Here is a 26,553-nt window from a genome sequence, read left to right on the forward strand (position 1 = left end):
ATGTTTTTCTGAGAGCATCCTGCTCATCATTTCTTATAGTACAGCAGCGTTCCTTCACAATCACATACCACAATTTGTTCAGTTATTCCCCTCATAAGCATCCCCTCAATTTCCAATTCTTTGCTACCATGCAAAAACAGCTGCTAGAAATATTTTTGTCCATATACATCCTTTTCCTTTTCTAAAAGATCTTTTTGGGATACATACTAGTAGTGGCATTTCTAGGTCAAAGGGTATGCACAGTTTTATAACCCTTTGGGCATAGTTCCAAATAGTTTTCCAGAATGGTTGGATCAGTTCACAACTCCACCAACAGTACATTAGCAGGACACACTTTTAAATCTCATCTGTATCATTAACATTTTCTCCCATTTTTTTTAAGTCTAGACAATAAACAAAAGAACAAATCAAGTCCTGATTTGTCCTATTTGAAGATTTCTGGGTGTGAAATGGTCACTCTGAAAATCAGCAGTCAGCTTTTAGGAGCCAGTTTAAGGGGGCTTGAAGTTCTAAATGAAGGTTCACGAAGTTCTAAAATGATGCCAACTGACTCCATGTTTCTTTCCAACTTTACGACAAGATGTTCTCTTCCTCACTTGCCATCTTACAAGGCTAATTTATTTTATTTTATTTTTTTTGCTTTTGTATCTCCTTCTTATAGCACACTGCGGCTGGGGATGAGGGTGGTGGACAGTCACTGGTATCTCCTGGCAGCTGTCTAGAAGACTTCAGAGCCACACCTTTCATTGAATGCAATGGGGGCCGAGGAACCTGCCACTACTTTGCCAACAAATACAGCTTTTGGCTCACCACCATTCCAGAGCAGAACTTCCAGGCCTCCCCCTCTGCAGATACTCTCAAGGCGGGGCTCATCCGAACTCACATCAGTCGTTGCCAGGTCTGCATGAAGAACCTATAACCCTTTCCCAGGAGGCCTGGTGAAGAAAGAGAGCAACATGCTTCTTTGTTGCCTTGACATTGCCAAAGAGAGTCAATTTTGGTGCTTAACTTATTACCTCAGATGCTGAACAGGTTGATTTTTTTTTAAAACTAAAGGAATTTGGCACCAGCACTTACACCAGTCATTTCTCGAATATTAAATAGACTCTTGCCTGTCTAACTTTATCCCCATTTCAAAATAAACCCTCATCTTTTTTCTAACACTCTGACCCTTCAAACCAAGTAACCACTAATAGATGAACTACTACCAAACATGTCACACTGGGTAAGCAGATAACACTATGTTGAGCTAATTCAATAATGTGTTTTATATACTTACACATACACACATCATACTTTCCATTGCAGCAGAATATTAATAAAGTTGTGCTCACTTAATGGCATCATGCAAGGTGGAGCAAGAAAATGAAAATCCATGGTCTGAATTGGTAGAAACTCCCAGGAAGATACAGTCTGTCCTCCCACATTACTACAACCTGGTCATTGCAGAGTAGGAATGTCAGTGTCTTTGACCTATGAGCTTACTTACTTTTTGGCCTTTTGGACTGAAAAATCACACTGTGCAGTATTTTCTAGCCAACATGATAGCTTTATAAAAATATTTCTCTTTATACTCAAATTCTAAATACATTCTTTTCACACAGAAAATATTTAAGTTGCCTATATGTACCTGCACCAGGGTGAACAGTGCTTTTTTAAAAGTTTTTGCCAATTTTCATGTAACTTATCAATAGTTCTTCTTACCACATAAACATAAAATTGGGCAATAGAAAATCATAAGGCTACAAAATTAAAAGAGACATCTTAACTACCAGTTAGTCTAACTCACTTATTTTACACTTGTGAAAACTGAGGCCTAGAAAGGCAAACTGACTTTTTTTAAGGCCACACAACAGAGCCAAGATTGGAATCCAGAACTTTGACTAATGTTTCAGTAGTCTTTCTTCCATACTCTCTCCACTTGGAGATATGTTTATGACCAACAATATCTTTTGGAAGGATGAGCTTCTACAGTTTTAATTTGTGTCTTCCACTACCACAAGTTATCATGAAAATGTTGTTTCATTCCTTTTAGTAATTTGTGCTTTTTATGATTGTTCTACCTTGGCTGTAACTATAACAAAATAAAAGTGTTCCTGATTTATTTTCTAAATCCTAAATTGTTGGCTGTGTTTGATTTTCTGATATTTGTAGATCAAAAAATTTACATAAATACATGGAGCATAGTACATTTGATATTTTAAGAGACTGGTGAGCCTATAAACAAGCTCCTATGCTTACTAAGAAAACTCTCTCTCTCTCTCTCTCTCTCTCTCTCTCTCTCTCTCTCTCTCTCTCTCTCTCTCTCTCTCTCTCTCTTTCTCTCTCTTGCTTTTGCTTTGATGCCCAATATACATCCAAGCTTAGACTATCTTGTATACCTCTGGGCCACAGTTTTCTTTCCCCTTTTAAAACTAGTCAATTCCACTATAGTACCATTCACAAAAATGTGTGTGTGAGAGAGAGAGAGAGAGAGAGAGAGAGAGAGAGAGAGAGAGAGAGAGATTAAAAGAGAAAAACTGAGACAGACTGAGATGCAGAAAGATTGAGACAGAATGAAAGAAAAATTGAGAGATTAAGAGACAAAAATTGGAAGGCATAGAGAGGTTGAGAAAGATATAGAGATAGATAAGACTGAGACAAACTGAGAGACAGGGACAAAGAGAAGGGGGAAGGGCTTGTTAAAATTTGTTGCTTGTTAGAATTTGTGAGAAATGTTCTAACCATTACTAATGTGGATTTTTTTGGGGGAAAGCATAATATTCTGCCAAACTATTAGCACAAGGGTGGGGGACCCGTGGCCACGAGAACACATGTGGCCTTCTAGGTCCTTGAATGCGGCCTTCTGACTGAGTCCAAGTTTTACAGAACAAATAATTTTGTCAAGGGGAATGTATTCTGTGCAGTTTGGATTCGGTCAAAGGGCCTCATTTGAGGACCTAGAGAGCCAAATGTGGCCTTGAGGCCACAGCTTCCCCACCCCCGTATTAGCACCAGGATTGTCTCTTATACATAGCTCTGGCCTATAGCAATGGAAAGTCATTAATTAATCCCTTTACTATACACATGAAATTAATGTAAACCTAAAATCGGATAACATCAGATAACATCCCATTGGAGGGAATACAAGAGTCTGAAAAAGTACAAACAGAGTAGTTGTTTCTGCAGAGAACACCATGACAAGTTTTTTATTTTTCCTTTTTTTAAGTTTTAGTGATGCATTACTGCTGTTTTTAAATGTTGCTTCTTTCATCATACCTCCTACCAAACCAAGGAAGGAAAAAAAAAGAGCCTTCATTGAAATACTCACCCAGGCACACAGCCCTAATGATAGCTTCTTTTGGTCCTGATGCTTTGAAATACTTTCAAAGAACATGTTATCTTCAGCCTCTAAAAGAAAACTTAATGTTAAATCTCTTCAAAGAAAAAAATCTATTTGGAGAAATAAATAAGGGAATTGACTGAGCTTCTTTGCCATTATATTTTGAATTGATGGAGCAATGCTCCAAAGGATCCCATCAAAAACAATATTTGCTCCTAATTTCCCCTAAAGCTAAAGTAGGCACAAAAAAAATTTGGTTGAACATTTTTGCCTGTCTGGTTCTTAGATTTTTGATGTCTGTTTGTGGTCCAGCTCTTAGCGAATTTCCTGGCTCATAGTAGGTGCTTAATAAATGCTTGTTAATTTGACTTGGTTTATAGTTAATGGGAAGAGTGCTCCATTCCAAAAAGCAGTCTCCCCCTTAAAGCTTGAATTCATAAGGTCAAAAGCACAAGATCAAGATTATGCTTGAACTTCTATTAGACAAAAGAGTTGGACTACAAAATGTAAACTTAAAACAATAAAATCCCACTGACCCAAAGTTGTAAATTTATGCTTCTTGTTTATGCAAATTTAAAATACCTGTTAGATTAGAGGTTCTCAACTTTTTTGTGTCTGTTTGATGAAGCCTATGAACCCCTTCTCAGATTAATGTTTTTAAATGCAAAAACTGCACAGGTTACAAAGGAAATTATATTGAAATACAGTAAGTAGATGGCACAGTGGGTAGAGTGCCTGGCCTGGAGTCAGGAAGACTCATCTTCCTGAATTCAAATCTGGGGCCTCAAACACTTACTAGCTATGTGACCTTGGGAAAGTCACTTTACCCTGTATGCCTCAGTTTCATCATCTGTAAAATGAGCTGGAGAAGGAATCGGCAAGCCACTCCATCATCTCTGCCAAGAAAAACCCAAATGGGGTCATGAAGAGTCAGACATAACTGAACAACAACACAGTTGTAAAAATATTTTTAAAAACAAAACAAGTTCATAAGTCCCAGATGAAGAACCCTTGTGTTAGAGGACCAAATATCCCATTAAAAACTTTGTAAGATCTGAATCTGGCCATCCAAAAGACAGGTCTTTCTGGTCCCCTATGTTTTTGAGTATATGAAGTTTTGCTAGAATAGGATCTCGACACTCAAGTAAAGCCCTGAGAATGATAGTTAACCCCACCTGAAAGCTAAGTAATTTGTGCCATGTTTACCATGGAATAAATTCACAAAGTTTCAAATCACCTCTGTCTCCCAAATCCATTTCACAAAACTAGCAATAAAGTCCACTTACTGATCCTGAACCAGGATGCAGGAGCAGCAAATATGCTAGATGATGAGAGGTATAGTAGGTATACAAAAGAAGGTACTATTGAAATGCATGTACAGGACAAGCAGGACAACTTTGAAAGTTGAATCTTAAATTTATTGTAATTGAAAAGCATGCTGTAGATAACATGGAAGCCAGATGGTGCAAGGGGATAGAGTGCCAGACCCTGAAGTCAGGAAGACTCATCTTCTTGAATACAAATCTGGCCTCAGACACTTCAGATGAGTCTTCATTACTTCAGACCCAGTACTCTATCCCCTGCACCACCTAGCTACCCAGCCTGGCACATAGTAGGCACTTAAAAATGCTTATTGACTTCACCTAACAAACCAATTGCTTATTATTTGCCATTCTGAAGATCTAAAACAGGTTGGGGCAAGAAAAAAAAAAGACTTGAGCATTGATTTCGTGGGAGTGATGAAGTCAATTTATTTTAGCAGGGGAAATACCACAAAAATATTAGAAGGAATGAGAAGGTAAATTTCTCAGGATTATAGATATAATTGGAAAGGGTCATCTAGTTGAATATCTTCATTTTACAGGGAGAAAACAGACCTAGACTTGGAAGTGACAGAGCTGACATGTGAACCCAGCTTGTCTGATTCCAAATTCAGCATCTTCCACTTTTCTATACTCCCTGAATTTGATGGATACAAAGTCTTCATCCCAGGCAAATGGTCTGCTGGGAATACTTAGGAAAACAGTCATTTGTCTCTCTGCAGACAACTATGTAGCAGTAAAGAGAAGTTCTCAGCTTGGTTCCAGTGGGAAAGAATCAGGAAAACTGCCAAGCTAAAAATATCCAGTATAAACAATCAAGTGGAGGAAAGGTTATAGAGAGTGTGATGTTGAAGGGAAAAGAGCTCTTCTGAGCATTCATTCACAGAGTAATAATCTATTGTAAGAGAGCAACCATTGATGGAGCTTCCCCTTCTGGCCCTTTTTCAGAAAGAGAGAAGCTTCTAAGAAGGAGTAAAAGAGAGAGAGAGAGAGAGAGAGAGAGAGAGAGAGAGAGAGAGAGAGAGAGAGAGAGAGAGAGAGAGAGAGAGAGAGAGAGAGAGAAAATAGACTTATTCACGCTCTGTACTATGTGACTCAAGCCAACACAAAGACATATGTTAAGAATCTGCTACACATATGATGCAAGATGTTATGGTTGTGTTCTGCCTGCTTGTGGATAGAAAGCTGGCCTTGGAGGCAAAATAAAACTGAATACAAATCCTGTCTTGGACACGTCTTGGAAAAGTCTTTTCATTTCTCGGTGCCCTAAACAACTCTTTAGATTACATAAATTGCAAATAAGTTGCTAATCTGTGTCAGAAATCTCCAGCCCAGGAATGTATTGGCACTGATAAAAATCACAGGTCTGGGCCAAAACAAGACATGCATTCTTACTGGAGATACAGAGACTGCATTGAAACTTAGCAGATGAAATTAAAATAGCTTGTAAGTATTTGGAAAGTAGGAAAAGAATGAGAGAACATATGAATTAGCCAATCAGCAAGCATTTATTAAGTTCTTAGAAGCACTATCCATACAAAAACATTAGATTGTAAGCTCCTTGAGGGCAGGGACTGGTTTTTGGCACATGTTGTCATTTCAGTTGTGTTCAACTCTTCATGACCCCCTTTGAGGATTTTTTTGGGGGCAAGGCAACTGGGGTTAAGTGATTTGCCCAGAGTCACACAGCTGATGAGTGCTATGTGTCTAAAGCTGGATTTGAACTCAGATCCTCCTGACTCCAGGGCTGATGCTGTATCCACTGCACCACCTAGCTGCCCCCTCTTTGCGGATTTTTTGGCAAAGATACTGGAATGGTTTGCCATTTCCTTCTCCAGTTCATTTTACAGATGAGGAAACTGAGACAAACATGGATAAGTGACTTGCCCGGGGTCACATAGTAAGATTTGAAGTTAGGAAGATGAGTCTTCCTGACTCCAGGCCCAACACTCTATCCTGCTAACTACTCCTTTTTTGGCACAAAGTAGGAGCTTAATAAATGTTTGTTGAGTATTGACTGACTGACTCAAATAGTTACTGCCTGCCCTCAGGGGCTCATGTCCTATCTGAAGACATAACCTAGAGTGAATGCGGATGGATATAGTACAAGTTATATGGATTTTCAAAAATTATTCAAATGAAAAGAAATGCTTTTAGGTTGACTAAAAGCTTGACTATAATAGTGAAGTCATATGTTTGCATTTATCAAAGCCTTCCCAGAGAAGGTTTTTTTTCTTTCTTTCTTAGCTCTTGTCTCTTCAAAAAGTCGTCTTTCCTCTAAACCCAACCATCCAGTGATATTAAGCATTCTGCTCACCTATCGCATTCTGTCAGGCTCACAAAAATCCAGCCAGTGTTGGAGGGGATGGCAGTAAATAACTTCTCTAAATACAGAAAATAGACTTTACTGCCAAATGCGGGGAAACCCATTACAATCCTCTTGGGGACCTGAAGCAGTGTGACCTCTACTGGAGTGGAATGACCCTCTCCAGGTTAAATGTTCTCTCAGTATACTTACAGTTAGCGCTCCTTGTACCAGAATGGCTCTGCTTTTTGTTGGACTTTCATGAAGAAGCTTGCTTACTGGAGCTGAAAGTTGGGTTCTCTCCAGTTGAGAATCACCTTTTGGCAAAACTTTTTGACAACTACATGAGGGCAGCACTTTGAGATGTCACATATCACATTTAAATACATTAAAGTTAGACGTGGGTGCCTGTCCAGAGAAAGACAGAGAGAGAGACAGTGAGCAAGGATGCTAAACCTTTTTTATGACATAGATTTCTCTATCAGTCTGTTGAAACCTATGGATTTTATATGATTTACAGAGAAGTCAATTCTATTGAAATTGTTATCAAAATATTTTTTAAGTTCACAGACCCCAGATTAAGAACCCTTGCTATACAAAGTGTCCCCAAAGTCTTACTAAAACTTTAATCGACACCATCAAGTACCGTCTATTAAATAATAAACTATTAGTGTCTATAAATAACAGACTATTAAGTAGTCTATTAAATAGTATCTATTAAATATAAAAATAGTGTCTATGAAAACTTCATTAAGACTTTGGGGACATTTTACACAGACATACTGTATATATTTATATATGTCACACAAAATGTAGGATATATGTGCATATATGGATTGTGGGGGATGGTTTGCTATACACTTGAGTATACAGAAATCCTGATGTATAAATTCCTTCTACAGATGCAAATCTGCATAATAAAACGTCTCTGAGAGTTACCCGGGACACTTAAAGATTAAGTGACTAGAAGAGGGTCACATAACTAACGTGTCAGAGTCAGAACACCTACCCAAGTTTTCTTGGAATGTATGTGCATATATGAGGCAGCTAGGTGGTGCAATGGATAGATGGCTGAATCTGGATCAGGAACCCCTAGATTTAAATCTGACCTCAGATGTTTACTAGCAGTATGATCCTGAGCACAGAACTTAACCACTGTCTGATTCAGTTTCCTCATCTGTAAAATGGGGATAATAATAGCACTTATCTCCCAGAGTTGTTATGAGGATAAAATGAGAGAGTTATAAAGTACTTTGTAAACTTTAAAGCGCTACATAAATGCTAGCTATTATAGAAGTCTGTATAGTCTCATGCGTTCCCTGTATGTAGTACCTATTTGAATCGAATGCATTCAAATATAAGTAATTTCGTATGCAGCTGTCCAGAAGAAGTTTTGCTGGAGAGTAATCCTCAGTACCTAGGACAGCACCTGGCACCTACTAGGAACTTGGCATGTCAATAAACGTTCATTAAGTGCCTGCTAGCACTGAAGATACAAGGAAAAATAAGACAGTGCCTGTTTTTGAGGCACTTTCAAGGTTCAATGAGAGAGACAAAATATAAAGAAGTATGTCTAGATGAGTTATATACAAGATGAATTAGAAATAATGAATTAGAGGGAAGGCACCAGAATTAGGAGAGGTAGAAAAAGGCTTCAGGATTTTAGCTGGGATTTGAAGGTGGGCAGGGAAGCCAGGAAGCAGAGATAAGGAGGGAGAGCATTCCATACCTGGGGCACAGCCAGTGAAAATGCCAATAGTCCGGAGATAGCAGTGCTGATTAATTTGTTTCTAACTCCAAAACCAGCCCTCTATCCACTGCAACACACCAATAAAAGACACCATTCTATTTCTTTCAATGAATGTATTACATATACAGGCATGTATATATGTATATGCAACCTCCACCCAGGTTCTGTTTAAATGACCTAGCTATAGCATGAAAACAATCCTAGGTTCTTGTTGGTTTTTTGTCTTTCATAGTAATTTATTCTGCTAATCTTTTAAACAGATGCCAATTGACAAAGGGTAGGCCAGGCTACATATGTCTGCATTTTCCTTTTTCTTTTAAAAAGTACTTTACAGGGGACAGCTAGGTGGTGCAATGGATAGAACATCAGCCCTGAAGTCAGGGGGACCTGAGTTCAAATCTAGCCTCAGATGAAACACTAGACATTTTCTAGCTGTGTGACCCTGGGCAACTCACTTAACCCTAATTGCCTTTTTTAAAAAAAAAGAGTACTTTGCAGGACAGTCTTTTTAAATACATTTTAAAAATATTTAGTGGGAAATGACAAAAGAAAGGGCAGAAGCCATCCCTCCCCCTTTGCTCATGGAGTTTTCTGCCTTGGCTCCTCTTCCACTTCCTCTTTTCTTCTGCCTGTCCAAGAGCACCAGGATGAAAACTAGGCAGAAGGGTGAAGCCACTCTCAAGATCGTATTTGTAAAAACACCCAGGCTTGTCAGACAAAAACAAGAAGAAAGAAAAAGAAAAAACAAAATCAGCACCCAGATCTGAAAGGTCTCTTCAGACAAACAAGAGAAGGGGATTTCACTCTTTCCTCCCTCTCATCCCCAGTACCTGACCTACTCCCTGCGGTTCTAGAGTAGGGAATGCTTGAGCAGCATAGAAATGATCATAACAGTCCTGTCCTCATGAAGGTGACCCTAAGTTCTTGAAGATAATTCTACTGAACCACAAGTTCTGGCAGCTCCCACCACAGATTCCAGTACAGCCCTGGTTTCCAAATGAATGACTATTGTACAAATCCCAAGTAAAGGACATTCATCATCAAGGTGGTAGAAAACTCTAGGTGATCATCTACCTAGGTGCAGAGAGGAGCTCTCTATACCACCAGAAAGGGACATCCATGTGGAACAGAGGAGTATATATATATATGAATCCAAAGGGTTGTTAACTAAATGTTACCCACCCCTCTAACTCTTTCTCTGAGTCTCCCACTCAGATTAATTTGTCACCTTCCCAGCAAATGAGTCTCTACAGGAGACAAAGTATGAAGCAAAGAATCTTTCACAGGAGACAACTGATTTGACATTGGTCATGAAAAAATGTCTGAAGTAAATTAAAGAGGAAGAGAAAAGAGAAAAAAAAAATTAATCTCTGATCTAACTTAACCACCAAGCTTCAGTATTGAATGAAATCCTACAGATATTGAGAGTGCCTGTGGAATCTCTGACCTATGCATACCATTTTACACACTGAAGAGCAAAACCATTAAGCTTAGAGAGGGGACTGTGAGGAGTTATATTTGAAAAGATAACAGGATCCTGAAAAGATAACAGGATCCCAAAAAGCTGGATGGGACCTTAAAGGCCATCACAGCTAGCTAGCCCCTTCATTTTACAGGTAAGGAAGCTGTGACTCTGAGGTACCAAGAGACTTGCTTAGAGTCATATGACTAATATGAGGTGAGAATTGTCCCCAGGTCTATCCTGACTCCAAATCCAAATTGGAGAGAGGAAGATCTGGGGTTGAGGCAAGGCTCTGAAATATCCTTACTACCCAGTACCCCAGGCACCCAGGAGAGGAAGCTCTCTCACTGGGAGCTCCCCACACAGATGGATTCACAGGGACAAAATCAAAATCAAGATACAAAACCAAAACAAAGTTTCATTCAGTAACTTATCTGCCCACTCACATCTGTTATGAGGAATCAAGTCTCAAAGTAATCAATCTTCTCTCCAACCCACCTGAGAACCCCCATTTCCCAGAATGCTGCAGGACTTTCTTGCTAAAGAAGTGTGCCCACAAGACAGGCTTCTGTTGCCACAGTTTTGTTCATCTTTGAAACTATGTCCCCGCCTCAAAAGAAACTGAATGTCCCAGCAGAAGTTGGAAGTAACCACTTCTCCTAACAGCCCGACTAAGCCTCAAGGAAGCAGGCTCAGATTTCTAAATGGGGTGGGGTTTCTTCATTGGTCCTTAATGGGCACTTAGTAAATGCTTGCTTCCTTGGTTATATAAATGGAGAAGTTATACAAGATTGAGAACCAGAGGTCGTCTCATCCAAAGGTTCTTAACCTGTCTCATACATGCCTGGACCCCTTGGACAATCTAGTGAAACCTATGGTACTCTTCTCAAAATAACATTTTTTAAATACATAAAATACTAAGGAACTCAATTATATTGAAATAAATGTTAAATTTGTTTTTTACAAATTCAAGGATCTCTGATTAAAGATTCCTGATCTAACCCAACCTCTTCATTTTACAGATGAGAAAACTGAGGCTGAAATAGGTGAATTTATGATCACAGAGTGGTATAGTGCAGAGGTTCCCAAACTTATCTAGCCTACCATATGCTTTTCAAAAAAATTATTCAGTGCCCCCATGGAAATCTGCTTTCTTTAACCCTTTAATTTTTTTTAATTCTATTATTTCAAAAATATATAAAAATATCTTTAAATGATGCATTTTAAATTAAATAATTTATTGTAAATTTGTGAGGTTTTTCCTGCACTGAAATTTTGATGACACAATATTGCATCTAGTATCATACTGTAAATAAGTCATTACATATACATATTCCTGCTGGACTTCCCATCAATGTGAAACACACTTGCCTGCCAACACTTGCTTGTTAAGACCTGTTGGTGGACTTGACCACTAATTGGTTATAACTTACATTTTGTATTTGGAAAATACTGTAATCACTATGACTTTAACTCTGTTATACAATAGATGAAATATGTATGAATGGCTTTTCAAAATTTCCTTCTTTTCTTTCCTTATACTTCTACCCCTTCTTTATTTTTATCCAATGCCCCCTAATTGTACCTGAGCCTACTCTTGCCCCCCTGGATATTCCAGTGCCCCTCGGGTGGTAATATTACCCACTTTGGGAACCTATGGTAGTGGATAATACCAAATAGGTTAGAACCCAGGAAGGGAGATGCAGCTTAAAAATCTCACCTCCAACATTTTCTAGCTCATACAAGTTACTTAACCTCACTGTGCCTCAGTTTCCTCATCTGTAAAATGAGGGGGTTGGATTTGATAGACTCTAAGGTCCCTTCCAGTTCTGATTCCATCATCTTAATGGAGCTCATAAGTAGCAGAACCAGGATTTGAACCCAAAACCACTCACTGAAGATTTCAGAGGGCAAGGAAAGTGGCTCACTTCTATCCTGAACCCCAAATCAGCCCCATGCCCACCTTCCTAATCAGTGACTAGCTTACTTGAAAGTCTTGTATTAGTAATGTTTCCCCCAGGATTGTATGATATGTTCATAGCTGAACCGAAGAATCCACACAGATACAAACCAGCCTTCCTCTTAGAAATGGAAGGAGTATTCCCAGCTTCTTTCCAGGTCAGAAGGGCCAGCTTCTCCCTCCACTGCATGCCAATGAAATCACTTTCAATCTACAGTCTATGGTGGGACATAGACAATAAACAGCAGTTCATTGCAGAGAGAATGAGTACTTTCTAACGATCTCCTCAGCTCTATAAATATTCACTCTGATTTAAAGCTGGAAGAGCTATATTCTATCTCAGGAGAAAAAAGATCCATTGTGGAGATTTGCCTTTTCAGAGTCTTACAAGAGTTTGTTATTCTTTCTTCTAAGTATCTCTCATTTCAAGGCTACCTCTCCCAACAAAATTTCTCCAGGCAAAATTATTTTTTCTCTTGGGCAGCTAATTGTGTCTTCTTCATCTCCAAAGGCCCACTAGTTTTTGTTTTGGTTTGGTTTGGTTTGGTTTGGTTTGGTTTTGTGTCCCCAGGACACCCCACTGGTCAACCACCTTCATCTTGATAGAATCCTAATAAAGCTTCCCCCAGACTCAATACAGCCATTGCCCCTACCTAGCCACTGCACCCCCATCTGACTCAATATCCTAACTTCCTCCTATATGCCCCACCAGAACAACAGGTGTGTCCATGGACTCATATTTCTCACAGAAACAGTAGGCATGTCCATGTGATAGGATCCCAGCCACTGCCTCTAGCTAGCCACTGCCCCTAGACCTATTCCTCATATTTCCCACAGAAACAGCAGGTGTGTCCACCCACTCAACCACAACCCCATCCATCTAATCTCAGACAGGACCACAATAGTCAGCCAATCAGAAAGCAGCACCTTCAGGATGCCCAAGCAGGATGTGGACCTCATAACAATAGAAGGGACTTTCCCTGAGTAGACACCTGAGCAGTAATAGCAAAAACTGTTTGTTAGATAAACTTACTGCATAGGGAGGCTTATTATAATATCATTATCATACATATAGGCACCTCCAAATGGGTTTTTCTGTATGTATTATGGGATATTGCATGCACAGTTCCAACTAGGCTGAGACCCTTCCCCCTTACTATATCCCTTAACAAATTCCTTCTGCCTTTTTAATATTCATAATTTCTGTTGTATAATCAGCATCATTACACTATAAATTTGCCTGTGTTACTAAGTTGCTGGCTCCTCTTGAAATTCAGCCGGTTGGAGATATCTTTCCAAAAAATGCCTATACTTGGATTAAAGGTAATCTGACTGAATTCTTTGAGACAGCCCCACCACAACACACCATGAAACCACAACACTCTATAGCCTCTTCCTCCTCAGCCCTCCCCAACCATACAGATCACTTATCAAGAAAAATTGCCTTCCAGAGCACCTCACGGGACTGCCCTCCTTCCTCAAGTGACTAGATTAGCTAATATGACCAATGAATTCCTGATAATGGAAGAATGCTGGAGGAAACTCCCCCAACCTTCCTCCCTTAACCCCCCACCTTCACAAGTATCTCTAGTGAGTATTTGTGGCCTTACCTAAAAAGTGATTCATAGTGAATATTTAAGGTAAAACATGAGGGAAGCATGACAACCTGGTGGGCAGGAAAGGGAGGCACAATTAATCAGGCAGGCCTTCCTCAGTCCTCCAAATCCCACCAAATAGGCAGCTAGTCACTTTGCTGAGTTTAAGGCTGTGCCTGTGCCTATATGGGTCCTTATTCCCCCCAGTCTTTCTACCTTCCCAATATTGGATCCATATACATCTGATAGAATGGCCAAACCCTGGAAGCAAGCCAAAATGGTAGAGGCAGACAACCTAGCCAGAGGAGAAAGAAGGGCACTTACACTGACTTTAAGGCCATTCAGTATCCAAAGGTAAGCTGGGGAGGGGAAGATGATAAGGTGGGATGGCTTAGAACTTTTCCACATCAGTTCACTAAGTGAAGTCCTCTGGTCTTAAAATTCCTACAAAGGTGAAAAGTAAAATTTGATTATTAAAGAAGTGGAGAGGAGCCAGCAAGGAAAGATGCCATCCAGAAAATACAAAGGAGAAGCCCAACTCTCACCAACAGCCAAGCCAAACAGGATACCACTCAGCAGGGCGGGGAAGAAGGGGTAAGAGAGAAAACTTGATCCTTAGGAGGAAGCCTGTTACTAGACTAAGAAAATAGGGCTAAGGATGTGGACTAGATTTGCAATTGAAATGATTTAGGAAATTCCCTCTATCTGTGCAGCTCTGTACCTTCTCTGGAGCTTATATAATAGCATTAGGTCTGCCTAGATCAGAGGTGTCAAACTCCTCTCCCATGTACCTGCAAATGGGCCTAAACCAGATTAAAATATAATTTAGAGATATTTAACAAAATAAATTAAATATATAACAGATAACAATACTTTGAAATTTTCTAAGTTAATATGTGACCCACAGAAATCCATTTCTATTTGAGTTTGACACCTCTGGCTCACAGCAGTGAGAGGTCAATTGACTTGCTCATGGTCACACAAACAGTTATGTCAGACCCAGTCTTCTTGGTTTGGAGGCTAGCTTTCTAAGCATCACAGTGCCTGATGGTTTAGTAATAAGGACAAGAAGACATCCTAAGGACTTGTGAAATACTGAATGCCATTGCTAAACTCTTGCCTAAACCAAGGGAAGCAGAGAAGAGGGTAGTGTCAATTAACACAAACTTCTGAATAGTTCTTTTCTCTTTCTTCTCCCGAGTATTCTAGGCCCCTAGGAGGCCACCCTACTATGGCTCTGGTTCTGGCCCTTTCTGTATCTTGCAGATTCCACTGGGAAGTAACTTTTCCAAGGTTAGCACTCTGTATACATGCAAATTCACAAGGAAACAATTAAGAGCCCAAGGCTGTTAGTGAGGCTTGAGCAGAATATGGGAACGTTACAAGTATCCTCGTAACCAGGGTCCATGGCCTATGATGTCATTCTCTATGATCAGTCTTGGGAATGTCTGAGCTTCAGTCCCAGCCAGGAAGTTGGGACTCACAGCATAAACATTCAAGAAACACAAAGTGTCTCAAGCATGACAGCCAGGGTAGCTATATCAATGAAGACCAGGGCTTCATTGGGATGGGCCCTGAAGAAATAAGGTTACAGGCAGAGGTATGCTGGAACTTGCTTAACTAGGGGAGTAGATGGTTAAATTTTCGGTGTGAGCATTTCTGCCTCAGAAATAGGTAAAAGCTATAGATTACACTTGAGTTATTAATTTTTGTTTTTAGGGGTTTTTTAATTGTCTAAATTTAAGAAAGCAATGGAGAAAATGTTAATAATTCAGATTATTATGTATGTGTGTGCCTTTTTCTACTTGGAGAGCCAGTTGTCAAACATTTACTAGCACACTACTCACTTTGGGACAAGTGAAGATGTAGGGGAACAGCTTTCAGTTTATGAAGCTCACAACTCTTGTGTGTGTGTGTGTGTGTGTGTGTGTGTGTGTTTCATTGCCAGGGACACTGCCTAGCTGTGTGACCCTGAGCAAGTCACTTAACCTCTGCTTTCCTCAGTTTCCTCATCTGTAAAATGGGGATCAATAATCCTACTTCCCAGGGTTGTGGTGAGGATCAAATGAGATAATAATTGTAAAGCACTTAGCATGGTTCCTGACATATAGTAGGAGCTGTATAAATGTTAGCTACTACTGTTATTATTACTGGGAAACAAACAAATAGCCCATGCTTTGGAGGCTGTGTTCAGTTATAAGATTAATAGATTAAAAATTATATTTGTAAACATGATACTTGGGGATGCCATTGGGAAATGTTCAGTTAGTTGGGGGCTCAGTGGACATTTTGGGGCATTTTTATCATGCTTTATGTAAAAGGGATTTTTTTTCCTTCCTGAAAGCATCATGCTGGAAGCCTAACATGTTCCGACTAAATTCTGTTGAGGTGAATTAGTCCCTCAACTCTCCTGGCATAAAGAATGTGTTAAAGAAGTTACTTGTGTAGAAAGGGTCCACAGTCATAGATACAGATCCAGAAGGGACTTTTAACAACCATCATGTCTAAACTCCCTCACTTTAAAAATGAGGAAACTAAGCCTCAGAGAAGTTAAATGACTCGCTAACCAGTGTGAGAGGCAGGATTTGAACACAGGTTATTCCTGACTCCCAAATACAGAGCAATATGCACTCTACCTTACTGTCTCTTCCTGAGCCCAATGTAATCCAGAGCTGAGAAACTAAAACTTATTCAAAAATAGATTATACACTTCACATTTTGTTAGGGCAGCCAATCCCTGGGAACAAGCCAATCTCTGAAGGGAGGAAGCAGGTGGAAAATATGATACTGTGTGGGCACCCTGCGCCCAGGACATAACAATGCACTTAGAAATAGACTTTAGGGTATTCAGAACCATGGAAAGAAGTATGGGATCACAGGTTTAGATATGGAAAGGCTGTTAAAGTCCCTTTGTTTCATAGGTAGCCTTCAGAGATCATCTCACACAGCCCTTTGCTTTTAAACTCTCCACTTTCCATTTGCTTGCTTGGGACCCCAGGAAACATGATCCCCTACCCAGAAGAAAAGCTGATCATCAGAAAGCTTGTTGTCATCCTGATTAACTCAGCTTTGGATACTTAACCCCCTCAGTCTCCTCTTCTGATTGGTGGGCTGGAGGATGGGACACTAAACTCCTCCCAAAGTTTTTCTTTATATCTGAACTTTCCTAACTAATATTCCACTTTCCTACTGCATCTCTGCTTGGTTTGGACTCCACAAAACATGACGCCCACCCTGGAGGGCATCCCCTTGTGATTCCCTGTGTTGCCTTGCCCCAGTAGATTGTAAGCTCCTTGAGAGACCATTTTAAGGAGACTTATCTTGAGACTGTCCTTCTGTTTCTTGCCTTGTATCCCCACACTTAGCACAATGTCTGGCACATAGTAGATGCTTAATAAATGTTAGCTGAATTATTGAAACAAAGTTATAATTAAGTCATTGCATATAATTCTTTTTAAAAATTCTTCAGAGAAAGATGTTCACCAGCTTCTCCCAGGAGACTAATCCAGAGGATATGTATCACTAACAAAAAGGCTTTTTTAGGAAAACAAGTTTTTAGCTTCTTCCAAATGAAACCAAATCCATGAAAAAAACAGCAGTCAAAGCTATTGGCAGTTAGCTCAAAAAAAAAAAAACCTGTTGTTGTGCCAGAATTCAACTTTTCAGCTGGTTGCTATTAGGATATACAGCCACAGCCTTAGAAATTAAGATCACATGTTAGCACTGGTACGTCTTTATTCAGGAGTGTCAATGATAAACAGACCTTGAGTCACAGTTGCCTCTTAAAACCACATCTTCCCTTAAAGAAAAGTTTGTTTAACAAAAAGTGATCCAGTTGTTCAGAAACTCGTATCCATGTGTGCTTCAACATGGTACAGGGAGTTTGGGTGTTTATTTCAACGGTTGTGTAACCTCCCCGCCCCAAATTCAAATCAAACATTTTCAACTCATCAGACTATATGGTTTCCATCTGTACAAGTGTCAAATGTGCTATTCTCTCTATTACTCTCTTCCCAGCAAGAGGCTCATAGTTGTAAGTCTTTAAAGGAGTTTCTAGGAAAATAAGAAACTTTTATTTCATCCCCCTTTTCCCCAGACATCCTCATGGTATCTTTTGGGAACCAAGTGGTCTGTCCATTTCTCAAAATGGCAGGACCAAGATGGGACCCACTAATCTAACAACTGTTTCAGTGGGCCATGGACAAGTAGAATCACTTTCAAAATTCATTAAAAATGTACTTGTACCAAATAGCAGGAAAGGCCTACATTAAGTTACAGGGAGAAAAAATGTTTTAAAACAACATATGTAAAAAGTGCAGCTTGACAGAAACAGAAGATTTGAGGACAATTCACATGCTATGGCAATAGACTTGCATTTGTGCAAGTCTAGGAGACATCTCAGAGCCTGGTTTAGGGAAGAAGTGTTGTATCCCCTGTGAGGTGAAAATCATGGAATGGTCATTTGCCTAATACTGCAAATCTATTATCACAAATAATTCCTTATAGATTTTCCACTTGATGACCTACAAAAGATAAGAGTTCATATCCTTGATGACTTTTTTTTTCCTTAATGAATAGCTATCTCTCTGTTGGAGCTCTTCCCCAAACGTAATTCTAAATATCAGCTCCTTGATTTCTCCCATATTTATTTATTTTTCCTATCCAAAGCTCAATTAATTTCACTGGAGGCTTTCTTAACAATTTGAAAGGCTAAAAAGAACACATTTTATGGTTCAGACACACCTAGATTGGGTCCGTTTTGCTGGTTTATAATTAGTAATATCCACAGTCTGTGAAGGTCCCTCAGCTCTGTGGAGCAAAATTATTGGTACCATCATATCAAAAAGGGTTTCAAACACGTGGTCCACATTGTAGCCTATCTTTGCACTAATTTCAAAGCACATCTTTTCAGCAGCTGGCACCTCGTTTTCATCTAACATTCTGTATTTCAGAATCTTCTTATAAAGAGCCATGGCATCATCCAGGCAAACTCGTTTTAGGGCTCTGGCTGAGTCACAGCTGCTGATGGTCTTCCCAGGGTCATTCAGATCTTTTGCACCATCCTTCACATAGACCTCATCAGTGAGGTCAACCTTGTTCCCCATGATGGCAAAAAGACAGTCTGTGTTGGCTGTGTCTGTCAGAGATAAGAACCTGTCTTCCAGTTCGGTAAGGCTCTGCAGGTGGTTCACATCATAGGTAAGGATGATAGCAGCAGCTCCTTGGCGGTACATAGAGCCAAGACCATGGAATTGCTCCCTTCCTGGCAGAGAGAAAAAAAGTTAGGGAGAAGAAAAGAAACACCCAGTCAGACCCAAAAACACCCAGAGGGTACCACTGTTGTTTTTTCAAAATTTATTTATTTTTAGTTTTCAACATTTACTTCCACAAGATTTTGAGTTCCAAATTTTCACCCCATCTCTCTCCTCTCCCCACCCCAAGATGGCATGCATTCTGAATATCCTTTCCCCTAGTCTGCCCTCCCTTCTATCTCTCCCCTCCCCTTTCTCTTATTCCTCTCCCCTTCTACTTTCCTGTAGGGCAGGATAGACTTCTGTACCCCATTTCCTGTATTTCTTATTTCCCACTTTTATGTGAAAACATTTTTTAAAACATGTGTTTTTAAAACTTTGGGTTCCAAATTTTATCCCTTCCTCCCTCCCCACCCACCCAGAGGGTACCATTGTTAAACAGAAATCCTGCTGGGGAGTGGAAAGATGAAAGGAAACATTTCTCTTCGTGGTTGTTATAAAACCATCACAATGAGGCAGCCCTTACTTATATTCAAGAGCCCAAGGAATGACTTTTGCTATACTTTCCTCTTAAATCAATGAGATTGAATAAGCTGCCATAGATTATTTAGTAAAAGAATACCTTAAATAAAATGACCTACATCATCACAGATCTTGAGGTCCCTGGTCACTAAATCTATCTGGTAACATTTATCAAATGCTACAATAGATGTCTTCACTTCCTTTTCTCTCATTCTCTTCTTAACTCTGTACGGTCTGTCTTAGGACCTCATTATTTAACAGGAAATGCTGTCTCCAAATTCACTGAAGATCTAATTGTGAAATGCAATAGGCTTTTTCAAAACTCATCCTTCTTGACCTCTCAAGGTCAAGTCAATCATCTACTTCTCCTTGATACTGTCTTTCTTGGTTTTCATGATACTTCTCTCTCCTGGTTCTTCTCCCACCTGTCTGACTGCTCCTCCTCTGTCTCCTTTGCAGGATCTTCAGGTCATGCCCTCTAACTGTGAGGATCTTCAGGGGTGTGCTGGAGCCAGCCCAAATTGTTTCATGAGAGAATTATTACATTTCTTCAGTTTATTTATACTTTAGAAATCAGCAAATACCACAAATGAGAGCTTGCTTTATTATTTTGTTGCTTGCTTAGACTTTAAAAAGTGAATAATGCAAATAAAACTTAAATGTGTGCCCTGTACAATTTTTTTTTTCTTTCTGAGAGCTAGCTGTTAAACATTTGCCAGCACATTGCTAGACGTCCCTTGAGGTTCTATCCTAGACCCTCTTTTCCCTCTATTCTACTTTTCACTTGGTGATCTTAATTTCAATGCTAATCTTTATGCAAATGACTCTCAGATCTACTAGTCCAGTATTAAACCTTCCTCCAATCTCCAGTCTTACATCTCCAACTGTCTATTAGACTCCTCAAACTGGGGTCCCACAGACATTTTAAACTCAACATGTCCAAAGCTGAACCCATGATCTTTCCCCAAAAACTGTCTCCTCTTAACTTCCCCATTATTGTGGAGGTTACCACCACCATCCTCCCACTTACCCAGGCACCATCCTAGACTGCTTGCTCTCTCTCACCCTCAATATGTAATCAGTTGCCAAGTCCTGTCATTTCTGCCTTTATAACATCCCTCAAATATGATCATTTCTCTCCTTCCATCACCCTAAGACCCTTATCACCTTATGCCTGAACTACTGAAGTAGCCTGCTGGTTGGTTTCCCTGTCTCAAGTCTCTGCCCACTTCAACCTAACCTCCAGTCAGAAGTCAAATTAATTAATTCATAAAGCTCAAGTCCGACCCTGTCACCCTCTGCCCCCATTCAATTAGCTCCAGTAGCTCCTTATTGCCTCCAGGATCAAATACAGTATGAAATCTTCTCTTTGGTGTTTATAGTCTTTCATAACCTGGCCACTTCCTACCTTTCAATCAAGAAATTGACACAGCCACCCCAATCTTTAGCAACCACCACCCTGATCAATCAGCAGCCGTCAATGTTAAAGAAGAAAGAGCCTCTACCAACAAAAAAAAAAGTTATGACTTGCAGAAGTTTCAAATGATGGTTAGCATTTTTTTAAATGATGAAATATTTTAATTAAGGTATGTAAATTGGGGTTTTAAAAAATATAATACTATTGCACACTTAATAGACTACAGTATAGTATTTAAAAAATAACTTTTACACACACAGAGAAACCAAAAGATTCATGTGACTCATTTTATTGTGGTAGTGTGAAACCAAACCTTCAATATCTCCAAGGCATACCAGACTCTTATCAGAAATAGCTGTGGTAAAATATTTCTCTCAATCAACATTTTCCCTTTTTACCCTGGCTGCATTAATTTTGTTCAGGCAAACAACTTTTCAATTTTGATAATTAATCCTATTTTATTTTTCTGTGTGATCACCTCTCTTCTTTGCTAAAGAATTTCCATCCTAGCCATAACTATGAATGATATCTGATCTACTCTTCTAAATTTGAAAAAAAAATCCATTTCAAACTTAGCCTAATTATTGTCGACTATATTTCCAGGCTTAATAGAAGTCTTGTCAAATAGGGAGATTTTGCTTCAATTAATTTATGCCCTCTCATTTATTGAACACTTGGTTACAGACTTCAATTGTTTCTGATTCTTTTTTTTTTTAACCTGTATCAAATAGTTGTGATGATCGCTGCTTCCTAACCTAAATTTGAGGTTGGGAAGTACTGTTCTTGGGATCCAAATGGAGAGCTGGAAGGAGCCTCGCAGGTGATTTAGTTCAAAGCCCTTGCCTTCTTCATTCCTATGGTTTTCTTTCATTATTGCCTTGAAATTCTAGGTTTCTTGTTCTTCCAAAATTTACATTAAGTTGTTATTGTTCATTACTTCTTAAAATAATTTTGGAGTATTTTGTATTTATCTTTATACATTTTTGTATCTTCCCCAAAAAATGTAAGCTTCTTAAAGGAGCATTGCTTCTTCTCCTTGCAGCCACAGCACTTAGCCTAGTGCCTAGCACATAGTAGGCCTTGGCAAATATTTATTGAAATGAATTGTCTTAGGGGAGGAGCATATTGGGAAACTTAGTTGAAATAAGAACAAAAGATTTCAATGAAAAAACTTAAATTGGAAAAATAAAAATTAATTGTCTCTCAAGTAGACAGTAAGTTCTTACAGGTCAGGGATCATATCTTATACTTCTTTGTATTATGATAGTGCCTGGGCCAATGACTTGCAAGCCATGTCAACTCTAGCATTATTAAATGTATTGATTTTCTTTTCATATATTTAGTTTCTTTAACTAAATCATGAGCTTCTAAAAAGTAGTTTTGTCAACTGTGCATACCTTTTGTTGCAGAAATACCACTACTAGGTCTGTATCCCAAAGAGATTTAAAAAAAAAAAAAGGAAAAGGACCTATGTGTACAAAAAAAAATTTTATCGTAACTCTTTTTGTTGTGGAAAAGAACTGGAAATTGAAGGAATGTCCTTCAACTGAGGAATGCCTGAACAAGTTGTGGTATATGATTGTGATGGAATACTATTATTGTGCTATAAGAAATGAGGAGCAGGATGCTTGCAGAAAAACCTGGAAAGGTTTATATGAACTAATGCAAAGTGAAGTGAGCAGACCCAGGAGAACAGTATACACAGTAACAACAACATCATATGATGATCAACGTGAATGATTTAGCAGTATCATGATCTAAGACAATTCCAAAGGACTCTTGATGAAAAGTACTATTCACTTCCAGAGACTGAAGGGAGTCTGCATGCAGATTGAAAGATGCTATTTTTTACTTTATTTTTCTTGGTGTTTTTTTTGGGGGAGGGGGAGCAATAGGGAGGTAAGACAATAGTGCACTAGGCTAGGTTAATGGTAACAGAGAATTGGGAGATTGGGCATAGGCAATAATGAAAGGCCAGTTGATAGGATCATAGCCTCAGGCAAATGCCAGAGATTTGGCAAAGTGGGAAAGCCCAGGGCTTTTTTTTTGAGGTCCAGATCCCAAAGCTATGGTCTTTTCCTTTTAAGGGTGCATATCCTATTCCTATCACCCCCCAAAAATCCTAGTAGAACATTCTACGTGTAGTAGTCAGTCAGCTAACATTTATTAAGCACCTACTCTGTGTCATTCGCTGTGCTAAGTGCTGAAGGTACAAAGAAAGACAAAAAAAAAATCAGTCCCTGGTCACAGGGAGCATTGTTATAGAGGAGACAACATGTTAACAACTATGTACAAAGAAGATCTATATAAGACAAATTGGGAGTAGTCTCAGAGGAAAGGCATTAAGATTAAGAAGGGCTGGGAAAGGCTTCTCGCAGAAGGTGGGAAGTTAGCTAAGGTTTGAAGGAAGCCAGGAAAGTCAGGAGGTGGCAGTGTGGAGGGAGAGTTCCAGGCATCAGGGGCAGCCAGTAAAAATGTACTGAGTTGAGAGATGAAGGATTGTGTGGGAGTGATGAGGATGGGATCTGGACCCTGGAAAAACCCTGGACTTTCCCACAAGGCCAAATATCTGGTGTTTGCCTGAGGCTATAGTCCTATCAACTGGCCTTTTGTTATTGCCAATGCCCAATCTACCTCCAGATGCCCCCACCCCCATTTCCTACCTGGTCCAGGTACCAGGAGTTCTGTTCACCCCAGCTTACTGTCCACTCCCATCCAGGTCTTACTTAGACCTCTCCTCCAGTCACCCCAAACTATTTGGCCACTCCTAGATCCCTCCCACAGTCTTTCTGTATATAAGGTCCATTTTGTCTCTGTTAAGGTGCTCAGATTCTTAAAATCTAGCCACTCCTCAAATTCTTAGCTAATACCTCAGTAATGTTCAGATTCCTTAAGAGTCTGGCCAATATGGTGGATAGTCTAATAACCCCTGTCTTTGGCTCAAAGAAAGCTTGGGTTGAATTCACTGAGGCAGGACCCACATGTTGTGATTTCGGGGTCCCAGCACCCCTAAAGCCGAACAGGAGGATCAGCAAGAAAGCTAGTAGCACCTGATCCCAGAATACAATGGAAAGAAATAAGATATAAGAAGGCTGGAAAGGTAGGAAGGGATCAGGCTATAAAAAGCTTTAAAAGACAAAAAGAGGATTTTATATTTGATCCTGCAGGTAACAGAGAGTCACTGGAGTTTATCAAGTGGCTCTTAAGGGTGATATGGTGAGAATTGAGCTTCAGAATACACCTTCAATAAATATCCGCTGATTGACTAAAAGCTGAACTGTTCACAGTTTTTTACCTCACTTCTCACTGAGGAGATTCATTCATCCAACTAAAACTAAGAAATCTATATATTATCCCTTGACAAGCTACAGAAGACTGTTTCAGAAACACTTTTCTATTACATTATTAATTTCACAGCACACAACCAAAGCCAATAAATCCTGGCAAGTCAGTAACATCATGAGCATCTGCCTGATTCCTGGGCTCCTACAGGAAAGGCAAAGTTCAAGGTAAGTAATAGTGATTATATCTTATGATTATACCTTGTGCTGTTTTTTTTTGTTTGGCCTCTTCTGAAGATCTCAAAGCGCTTTCAATCATATCAGAATTACCACATAAGCAGAAAAGGGTACAGCTATTTCTAATTTTCCTGAGGGGACTTTCTGATGGGTAAGTGATAGCCATTAAAAAACTGAACAAGAAACTTATCCAAAGTCATTGAAAAATGGAAAAGTGGAGCTGGGGTACATAAACTACGATGCTTATTTAAATGTTCCATTTTTTTAACCTACTTAAGGGACTTTATTTACTTGGTTCTAGAGACATTTTACTTTGTCCTTTTCAGTTTCTCTCTCCTGCAATCCTTTCTTTGTGTGTGTGTGTGTGTGTGTGGTTTTTTTTTGTTATATAAATTTATTCATTTTTACCACAAGATTTTGAATTCCATATTTTCACACCATCTTGCCCCTCCCCCCACCCTGAGATGGCATGCATTCTGACTATCCATTCCCCTATCCTGCCCTCCCTTCTATCTCTCCCCACCCTTTTCTTATCCCCTTCTCCTTCTATTTTCCTGTAGGGCAGGATAGATTTCTGTACCTCATTTCCTGTATTTCTTATTTCCCAGTTGCATGTGGAAACATTTTTTTTAAACATGTGTTTTTAAAACTTTGGGTTCCAAATTTTCTCCCTTCCTCCCACCCCACTCACCCTCATTGAAAAGGCAAGCAAGTCAATACAGGCAATACATGTTCAGTTATGCAAAACACTTCCATAGTAGACGTGTTGTGAAAAACTAACTCTATTTCCCTTAATCTTATCCTGCATCCCCATTTATTCTATTCTTTCTTTGACCCTGTCCCTCCTCAGAAGTACTTCCTTCTGATTACCTCTTTCGCAATCTGCCCTTCTCTCTATCATCCCCCAGATCTCTTGTCCCCTTCCTCCCCTATTTTCCTGTAAGGTAAGATAGATTTCCATACCCAATTGAGTATGTATGTTATTCCCTACTTAAGCCAAATCCTATGAGAATAAGATTCCCTCATTTCCTCTCACCTTCCCCTATTTCTTGTCTGTTTTGTGCAAGATAATGTACCCCACTCTACCTCTCTCTTTCTCCTTCTCCTAGTATAATCCTCTCTCACCCCTTAATTTTTTCTCTAGATATCTCCCCTTCATCTTCAACTCACCCTGTGCCCTCTTTCTTTCTCTCTCTCTCTCTCTCTCTCTCTCTCTCTCTCTCTCTCTCTCTCTCTCTCTCTATGCATACATACATATAATTTTTCCCCTCCAACTACCCTAATACTGACAAATGTCTCATGAGTTATAAATATCATCTTTCCATGCAGGAATGTAAACAGTTCAGCCTTAATAAGTCTCTTATGATTTCTCTTTCCTGTTTACCTCTTCATGTTCCCCATGAGTCTTGAAAGTCAAATTTTCTATTCAGCTCTGGTCTTTTCATCAAGAATGCTTGAAAGTCCTCTATTTCACTGAATGACCATATTTTCCCCTGCAGGATTATACTGTTTTGCTGGGTAGGTGATTCTTGGTTGTAATCCTATCTCCTTTGCCCTCTGGAATATTATATTCCATCCCCTCTGGTCCCTTAATGTAGAAGCTGCAAAATCTTGTGTTATCCTGACTGTGTTTCCACCATACTTGAATTGTTTCTTTCTGGCTGCTTGCAATATTTTCTCCTTGACCTGGGAACTCTGGAATTTGGCTACAATATTCCTAGGAGTTTTCCTTTGGGGATCTCTTTCAGGGGAAGATTGGTGGATTCTTTCAATTTCTATTTTGCCCTCTTGTTCTAAAATATCAGGGCAGTTTTCCTTGATAATTTCTTGAAAGATGATGTCTAGGCTCTTTTTTTGATCATGGCTTTCAAGTAGTCCAATATTAAATGTTCCATTTTAACCACTACTCCAGAGGACTCATGCTGAAACCTGCTACTCACCACCTGAAAGAAGTGATGAATTAAGTGCAAATTGAGACATATTTTGGGGAGAAAAGCCAATGTGGGAATTTGTTTTCCTTGACTATATGAGTTTGTAACAGGGGTTTTGTTTTTCTTTATTTCTCTAGAAGGTAGGGAAGGTGAGTAGGTAGATTTTTGTCTTAAAAAATTAGCTTTAATTTTGATTT

General features: G+C 39.4%; 1 protein-coding gene and 1 pseudogene across 2 annotated transcripts in view; one reads left to right on the forward strand and one right to left on the reverse strand.

Annotated features, from left to right (window-relative positions):
• The window catches only part of LOC110196697 (uncharacterized), a 289,810-nt gene extending 287,690 nt beyond the window's left edge, over positions 1–2,120 (forward strand). For both annotated transcript variants that reach the window (XM_020970061.2, XM_020970060.1), the window contains exon 48: positions 662–2,120. In XM_020970061.2, the coding sequence (XP_020825720.1) occupies positions 662–919 (258 nt within the window). In that variant the 3' untranslated portion in view covers positions 920–2,120. The remainder of the gene's footprint in view (positions 1–661) is intronic.
• Positions 2,121–17,426: 15,306 nt separating this feature from the next.
• Positions 17,427–18,998, reverse strand: LOC110196685 (ras-related protein Rab-20 pseudogene; annotated as a pseudogene).
• Positions 18,999–26,553: the final 7,555 nt, after the last annotated feature.

Source organism: Phascolarctos cinereus, unplaced genomic scaffold, assembly GCF_003287225.1.
Source record: "Phascolarctos cinereus isolate Bilbo 61053 unplaced genomic scaffold, phaCin_HiC Scaffold_7;HRSCAF=346, whole genome shotgun sequence".
NCBI classification, from domain to species: domain Eukaryota; kingdom Metazoa; phylum Chordata; class Mammalia; order Diprotodontia; family Phascolarctidae; genus Phascolarctos; species Phascolarctos cinereus.